The sequence below is a fragment of the Elaeis guineensis genome, chromosome 2, assembly GCF_000442705.2.
Source record: "Elaeis guineensis isolate ETL-2024a chromosome 2, EG11, whole genome shotgun sequence".
In the NCBI taxonomy this organism is placed as follows: domain Eukaryota; kingdom Viridiplantae; phylum Streptophyta; class Magnoliopsida; order Arecales; family Arecaceae; genus Elaeis; species Elaeis guineensis.
This window is the reverse complement of record NC_025994.2, coordinates 119,266,602-119,275,278: the sequence shown is the minus strand read 5'-3', so window position 1 is coordinate 119,275,278 and position 8,677 is coordinate 119,266,602. Positions and strand designations below refer to the sequence as shown.

The 8,677-nt window shown below is 41.5% G+C and overlaps 1 protein-coding gene across 1 annotated transcript; it reads right to left on the bottom strand.

Moving 5' to 3' along the window:
* Positions 1-6,513: 6,513 nt before the first annotated feature.
* On the bottom strand, positions 6,514-8,285 carry LOC105039649 (ethylene-responsive transcription factor CRF1-like). Its single transcript, XM_073251392.1, has 2 exons — positions 8,114-8,285; positions 6,514-7,726 (listed from the first exon to the last, which is right to left on the bottom strand). Exon 2 carries the CDS (start codon positions 7,619-7,621, stop codon positions 6,752-6,754), a length of 870 nt encoding a protein of 289 aa, XP_073107493.1. The 5' UTR covers positions 7,622-7,726; positions 8,114-8,285; the 3' UTR covers positions 6,514-6,751.
* Positions 8,286-8,677: the final 392 nt, after the last annotated feature.

Here is an 8,677-nt window from a genome sequence, read left to right as displayed (position 1 = left end):
GATGATTTGCAAGATATTTATGGTAGTATATTTCTGCAGTAGTAATCAGCAGCTAGTTGACATTGATTTTGATCATACTTTGGGCACTTCTAGGGTTTGCTTAAGTGGTTATCAGGGGAAGATGAATATTTTACATGCTTATTTATTAAAACAGAAACCTTTATGAATAACTGTATCAAGTCCGCATTCTCTACCAAATGGCGTGCTTTTTATAAAGGTGAATTTGCAGCTTCTTAGTAGGTCTGGATTATGTGGAAACACTGGAGAGAGGGATGTCAATCATTTTACCTTGAGTTATATGTCGTCTGGAGTGCAGTTTTGTGTTCATATGTGTTTTGGCTTCTTACAACAGGAGTTTGTAGTGACCTTTGCCACACTTGAAGAATAATTACCTATATGATTATATTAATCATCTGGAAAGAGCAAGATAAAAACATCTTTTGAAGAACTTTTTGGTCAAAACTACTTGAGTGAGTTGCTTTACTTTATGATTAGCTCATTCCCATTGCCCTTTCCGCCCAAGGTTTTGCCATTGCACCAAGCATATGCGCTTATTTTGTCTATTTCATTTTTCCAATTGCTTTTTTGATCCTAGTTCTTTTATGTGGCATTTTCTAGTCTTTCTTCATTTTCTTGTATGATGCTTTTGAGTTGTCTGATTTTTCAAGCCTTCGGCATCACAATTTCAAACGCACCAAAATGAATATGTTTTGATATAGGAATACATAGGGAAATTTGGTGGATTCTATATCTTGTAGGATTGTGAATTAGGAGGATCAGCAACATTGCTTGTAGGACTTGTCATAATTGTTGTTATCAAATTTAAACCTTCGGCTCAACTGTTCCAATGTAGTATAGTTCACTCATCCCCCTCTCTTTTATATTGTGGGTGTATATGTAGTGTGATGACTGTGTGGATGGCCAGTTGATGCATAATAGATTGTTATATTATCTGCCGTGTCTCTAATGAAGATGCCTTTGTCATTCAGAACATAGAAAATGTTATTAAGGTGGGTATTTCACGGTTAGCAAAAATGAAGAAGAAGAAGAAAAAGGGATAAGTATCTCACAAGTTTCATGCTTACCTCTTCTAGTTTGTATCGGCGTAGTTTCATGGCTTTCATTATTTTCCAGCCAAAAGTGGAATCTTACTTTTCTCAGATTATACCATGTGGGATTTTGGTCAATGCTCAAGTAATTCTCGTGATTATTTTCTGTAGTCTACTATAGATTTTTGTAATTGACATCGGTGGATGATGTTTATTTGTTATTTAGTGTCAGTGTTCTGTCCGCTCTCAGTAATTTCTTTTAATCAAAATGATCAACTATTGTGGTAATGGTTACTTGTGCATAAATACTACTAACTACTAAGCTTGTTATCCAATATACCATAGGTCCTTGTACAAGAGTTACCGAGGTTTCATTGCTTCAATGGAAATTTTAAATAATTTATAGCCATTTTCCTTTTTAATTTGTCTACTATATGCCTTTTTGTATGTTAACATCAAAAGCATGTGATTATTGATTAGTAGTTCTGCTAGAGGTGGCAAGTCTCTTAAACTTTGAACAAGCCTTTTCAGTCTACAATGTGTTGCTTCACTTGCTTGTATGTGCATCTTATTTCTTCTAGCACTGCAGGCTCCCAACTTGGATCTTCTTGACATTCAAAAAGGTTATTTTAAATTTTTTCTTGTTTATAGCTGACCTTGAGTGACAGTGATGAAGTTGTTTGGAACATTGTGGTTAAGCCATTGAGCCCTGCTTATTTATTAAATTTCACAAAGATGAAGCCTAAAGTCACAAATGCATGGAATAGGTTATTAAATTTTGGAACATTCGGCAATGCTAATAAATAATAATACTCGGGTCTTGACCTCCAATAGCTTGAATTTTCATTCTGTTCTCCACATATCTTGTTTTTTGAGCATTTACATTTTACTGATTTTATGCTTTTTACGTATTTGTGTTCACACAGAGAGAGACATATCAACTCTGCTGTCCTGGTCTGATAATTAGCTATAGCTTATATGTCTGAGGTGATGGCACAATGGGTAGTTTGCTATCTGGTGGCTCATTTCATAGCGTGATATTTCTTCTGTTATTGATTGCGTCTCTTCTATTGCTCTAGTATGGTGATTACAGTTTGCTTTTGTTTACTTTTCTGAAGATTCATTTATCAACATCCTTTGAAGAAATAGCTTCAGCGATGCAGAAGCCAGTGTATACTGCAAACACATTGTGAATCCTTCAGGTAAAGCAGCCACGAATCAGTATGGCAAACTTCCACTCAAAATCACTTTGTAAAGATTTATGGCTCTAAAGGAGGTTGTGGCTATTGCTTTATCGAATCATTTTAAAGCATCAACAGGCTGGACCTTTCTTGGTGTTCCTATGTCCACTTGTAGACTAATCTTAAGCCTCTTCTGCAGCAAATTAGGGAGATATTGCGAGGGTGGTTTTGGAAAACTATTGCCTTTTTGAGTTGGGGGTAGTTTTATTCAGCAATTTCTTCTGCCATCCCTGTTTATTTTGTTCTCACATTGCGAGGGTACCTTTGAGGGTGGTGGATCCGATTGAATCCATGATGCAGGCTTTCTGTGGGCAGTGGCGGTACACAAGTCTCTGGTTTGTAGGCTGAAGGGAAGCAATGGAATCTTGAGTTACTTGAACTGTTTAGGGACAACCTAGCTAGAACTATAGCGTTGGTTCCAATTCTGAGAGGTCAGTGGGAGGGCAGGTTAGGTTGGGCTATGTCATTGGTTTGAAATGATTTGGAGCATTTACTTGGACTCCTGAGGGAGGATCCACCTCTGAAATCAAAACTATGGTAAATTATGCTGGCTGATTGCTCCGGAATGCTTGGAAATGCCTCGACTCATTGCAGAGAAAGCTGTGGGCTGTGCGTCAGAATCTATGATCGCTGTTCGGTGCACAATATCGACAGGTCTGCCTGGTGCTGTGCTGTGCAAGTGAGACCATCCGACCCCAACACCCTGTTAACACATCTCCTTCTGGTCGCCCCACCCATCCGGACTTTGAAGATCAGCTTCCATGCTTCATTTTATCGCCATAACCAATGTTGTTGGTGTAGGTTTTGTTGTCTGGGTTGCAAAGCCATGTCATTTGTTCCAATTGCACCAAGGCTGTTCTCTTGGATGTCATGTCTGTTTCACAATCAGAGCTTCTTCTGTTGGCCTTGTGGGCAATTACCTTTGCTATGAAGGGCGACTCCGCTACGTGATCAAATAGGTTTCCTCAACTTTGATGTCTTATTTCACCTTGTTTGCTGGATACCGGGGTGGCCTCTTAAAAACATTCAGTCACACACCTTTTGGAAAAGGAATAGCATGGTATATGCTATCTGATCTGTACAGGTGGCGATTTAAGCTGCACCATCAGATACGACCCAATCCAGTCTTCATTGGATGGGTTTTACTCGATCCGTTTAGAATTAGCGGTGAGGATGGGCTTCGATTTAAAACCTGCAGCAGGCCGATACTGGGCCAGTGCGGGTGATGGTGATGCTTATTCCAAGCCCAAGCCGATTCTACAACCCTAAACCATCCACTGAATTTCCCAACCACCGCTTTTCACTAAACTGTAACATTAATGACTCGAGAGCTTATTTTTCTTCATTTCTTTCAGATTAATCTACACCAACACAATTCAAATTATCTTTGATGATTATAATAGAAGTGGAGAAGAAATTTCTATGATCCATCAGATAAAGATTAATGAAATGAAGGGCTACAAGTTTAACACACTTGGTTGTTCAATTTTTTTTTTTTTTTTTTTGGCCAACTGTTTTCTTACTTTAAGAAAGACTTGATTTTCTAAAAAACAATATTTCTGTTTGTTATGTTTTTATTATTGTTGAATATTTATTTTTTTTAATAGAGATTTACTTTTATGTCCTTTTTTATTTTTATAACTTGCACGTGAAAAAAATGATTTATGCAGCATTGCCAGATCCAATCCACCGTAACCCATCCTTTCTAATGCAGTTTTGCCGTATCCAACCCGCTACAACCCATCCTTTCTAAGTCTATCTGAGCCGCCCCACCTTGAGATAGGTATGAAGCCGGTATGTGTTTGTATTTTCCAATTACTGGATGGGTACAAGTAATGGCCTTGCCAATCAATATCCACCACATAGCCATCCCTACTAATCTTGAAGGCCAGAAGCACCACATGGTAATCTCTGAAGAGGTCTCCTTGCCTGTTTAAATTATGGATTTGGTGAGCAAGGTTGTATGTCCTGGCTTTGTAATTATTTTTGTTTATTCACAAAAGAAAAAGCAAATAATGCAGCAGATGCTCTCTCCAATCTGGGAGTCCAGAAGCAAATAATGTCATGATCAAGTTGGATGAATAGTGTCCACATTGGCTGGATAAGAATGAATCCATCAAGTGTGCATGTAAACCCTGAGTTGATATCAGACGTATCCAGATATGTATGGCGAGAAAAAAAGAGTGGATTTTCGTAGGTCCCATAAAGCTGCAGACAGGAGTCTAAAGGCTCATTGAAGGTCGATCTCTACCAACTGAGCTCACCAATTGATTATGCCATCAATGGATTCTCATACACCTATGGAGAGAACGTTAAGATAATATTTTTTCCAACAGATGCTTTAACGCCAAAAGAAGATATTTTTTGATAAATAAAAAATATGCTAAATGTAGACAATCGAATAACTCTAGGTGCAATCTTTTTTTTTTTTTTTTTTGGTAAAGTAAATATGTGATCTTTTTTGATAAAAAAATTGGGTTAAAGCACAATCTAAAAATCCCCTTTTTTAAAAAAAATTATTTATTTTTTCTTGAGGAGAAATATATTTATTTACTGTTTTTATCCATCCTCATTGGCTTGGATGATTGACTTCACATGTCTCCACTCCCTCAAACATTTATAGATGTTTGATCCTCGATAGACACATTGATTCAATCATATCTGCTTTGAAAGGTGGTAGACAGGAAAAGTACAGCGACAAAATAATGAGCATATTTATAGAAGAATCTCGGTCGTCTAAGCTTACAACGAGTGACTGGTGGTAGTGAGGAAAGTTTCGATAGCCCGTTGAAAGTCATGGCAAAAAATGCAGGTAAAAATCCAAAACCCGGTGCCGAGTAAATTAAGTGGTCCCAAAGTTACCCACTAGAGATTGTGAAGGAAGGATTAAGGGTTAAAACCCACACAAAACTTCAGATTAGTCAAAAAGCCCCTTAAAAAGAAGAGAGACTGGCCAAAGAGGACCTGCATCCACTTCATGGACTCGTATGAAACAAAAAAAGGACCAGTTTTTGCCAGACATATAACTTTTCTTTCCGCCATTCCTTGCCTCTCAAAAGTCTTTACCGGCTCTCTGCAGCTCAATCCTTCCATGTTACATTGGCACACAGAAGAAGCCTTAGGGTTTGATTTAAAAAATTGAAAAGAAATGAAGCTCGTAGTCTAAAGTTCTGAGAGCACATCACTGCGACCCCTCGTGGGAGTTAAAAGAGGAACAAGCTTCACGTGGGAGGAGCCGTGACAATACCAGCAAGCCCCGTGAGATCTGGCCACGCGTTGGCCCGTAAAGCATCACCTGAGAGACCATACATCTAGCCGTTTGCTTGGGTGCCACATGCCCTTCATGTCACATATAAAAATAGGAAAGGAATTGGCAAGTTAGTAATCTAATGCTGAAATACTGACACAGCTTATGGTTGTGGAGCTTCTCTATTGCTCCACCCTCCGGCAAGGAGTAATTGGTAAGCTTCCCAAAGGTTGCAAGATTAACCTTATTTTTGTAACTGCTCAGAAGGGATAAAATTATATATTAAGGAGAAATACCATGAATGCTTGCCAGTCACACAGGGTTATAATCACTCATGCAAACAATTTCAGCAAAAAAAAAATAAAAATCCTCCTACTTATAGAGTGCTAACTTGGCAAGGGTCACCTCTTGTGTATATTATTGCAATTCCATTAATCATGCTATTTTTTATGCCATATAAATTTGGAAAAGATATTTTGCATTGGCTGGTTTGCTATATTTAGTATCAATCCTCGGATAAGAATCAGTGTAGAATTTTTGGTGCCCAATGACTAAAAGTTATCTAATCATATATGGCATCATTATATCTGGATATCCTTGTTTCATGTACATGTGACATCATACATGGAGAGTAACATGACTTCTCTTGGATAAATGTATGAAGCCCCACATCCGAAAGAAAGTGTTATCTTTATAAAACATTTTGCCAAATATGCGCATCCTACTTGGACGTTGCTTGTCCTTGACAACAACATTGCATACAACACATCAGGCAATATCATATAAATGCGATCAATAGCAATCTGATGCATGCCTATAGATAGACCTCTTTAAGCCATTTTAGCTTCTTCTTAAACATGAATGAAAGAATTATCTTTTTAACCGACCAGTTAACTCTCAAAACATGTCACAAATTTAGCTTATTGCTATCATAGAAACGTACATTGATGAACGACATAAATGGATAGCATTTAAAGGCATATATTAGATAGTAGATTAGTTCCAGCATATACGTTACAATTGAGTTCCGCAATGACTCAAACTTCTAATACAGCTAACTCGAAAGCGTAACAAAATTTTAGTACAGGAAAGACAAATAAAACGAAGGTGACACACAAAAAAAAAAAAAAAAAAAGCAACCCCATTGCATTTTCTCTCCGCCGGAACAAAATCGGCAAAGAAGTCGGCATTGTCGAACAACGAATCGGCACTTGTCATATTATAGCGGGAAGGGAATCGAGCGGGAATAAATCGCCGATCTCTCGGAAATAATCGTCGCCCTGCCACGGCGCCTGTCCGAAGTCCCACCCCGGTCCGAGCACGGCCTCGTTCTCTCCGTCCGCCGAAAACCCAATCCCCGCCGCGTCCTCCAAAATCCTTGGCTCCGACACCCCCAAGTCCAAAAAGTCGCTATAGAGCGGCACGTCCTCGAACGCCAAGAACTCCTCTAAGTTCTCCGGTAACCTCACCGCCGTGGTCTCGTCACCGCCCTTCTCCTCCGACGAAGACGCCGCCGAAGAGAACCCCCGGAGAACGGAGGTCGGCGAGGAGACACCGTGCGAGTCGTCGCCGGACTCGTATCCGCCGGAGACAGAGGCGGGGTTGGCCTCCGGAGAGGTCTGGACCGCCGAGGCGGCGATGGCGGAGGCAGAGGGGACGAAGTTGGTGGTGGCGCCGGGGCCGCGGAGCTGGATGGCGGCGGAGTCGTAGACCATGGCGGCTTCCTCCGCAGTGTCGTAAGTACCGAGCCACACCCGGACGCCCCGCCACGGGTCGCGGATCTCCGCCGCGTACTTCCCCCACGGCCTCCGCCGCACGCCGCGGAACTTTGTGCCCCCTGCCGCCGCCCCCTTACCCACCGCCGCTGCGGCCTTCTTCCTCCCTCCACCCTTTCCCCGGAGGCTCCGGCACGGTGGCGGCGCCCCTTCACCGCAGCCGGCGCTGGTATCAGAGCAAGGGTCCGCTGCAATCTCCCTCACGAGCCGCGCGAGGCGGCGGCTGGAGAAGCAGCACTCCTCGTCACCGGAGGAGTCGGTGGCGTCGGGGTCGTTCCAGAAGATCTTCAAAGTTCGCGGCTTGGTCATCTCTCTGGGTCTTTGGAGAGGTATCTCCACTGCCGGGTGACGGAAAGTTGGAAGCTTGACGATGGATTCGACTCAATCCCTTCTCCCCTGCACCTTTAACTATCCCTGCGGATAAAACCCGGTAACAAGATCAATTTTTTTTTTCTTTTTCTGAGGACAAAGAGCATATATGGAGGTAAGAAAGAGGGATTCCTCTGAGGTTTGGCAGGGGAATAAAGAAGAAAGTTCGAGGGGTTTAAAAAGGAGAGTAGAAATGTAACAGTAAATTTTTTCAAGGGGGAAGTTGGGAAGAACGTGGGAGGGAAAAGGGTACAAAGATATACGGAATACGGATTGGAGACAGGGGATAAGTAGCAGAGGATCAAGCGGAAGAGGTGGAAGGAGGAGGAGGAGTTGAAGGAGAAATTTCCAGGAAAGTGAGAGAGTTAATTAAATAGAACAGAGTAATAGAGGAGTTGCCTCAAATAGAATGGAAAGGAGAAGAGAGATTACGGCTATGGTCTTTGCAGGCAGAAGATAAGATATCAGCAGAGTACTTGCTACTCTACTGGTGGAGAAAGGAATGGAACAGCAGCACAGACTTCCTTGCTAGAGAAAGAGTGGGAGTTTGGGACGAGAGAGAGAGAGAGAGTTTTTGGGACAACAGAGTAGCTGCGGACACTGGCGTGAGAGGGAGAGTCGAAGTGAGAGGACGCATTGGTGTCTTATAGGATCTCCCAACGGCCGAAATCGGACCGCACGCTCGACGAGATTTTGTATTTTAGTCATTTATTTTATTCACTCGTTGTATGAAGTAGCTGTCTGCAAGCAGACAGCAAACAGCGTTTTTATGCTAAAAAGCAAAATGAAAAACTTATGTGCTGGTCCTAAACCGCTGTTTTTGTTCCGGTTAAAAGAGGGCTAAAGGAGATGTTAGCTTTAGGGTAGGCCGCTGCTATGGAACCTCCAGGATGCCCATGGAAAGGGTGTAAAATCCAATTTGAATAAGGGAAAAGGTTAGTTACTTGGCCGTTAGTTTAGGATGGGAATACTTGTTTTTACCTTGGATGGCTTTCT

Bases quoted from the DNA above. Each gene is read 5' to 3' on its own strand.
- LOC105039649 (XM_073251392.1), bottom strand. From the start codon at position 7,621: ATGACCAAGCCGCGAACTTTGAAGATCTTCTGGAACGACCCCGACGCC.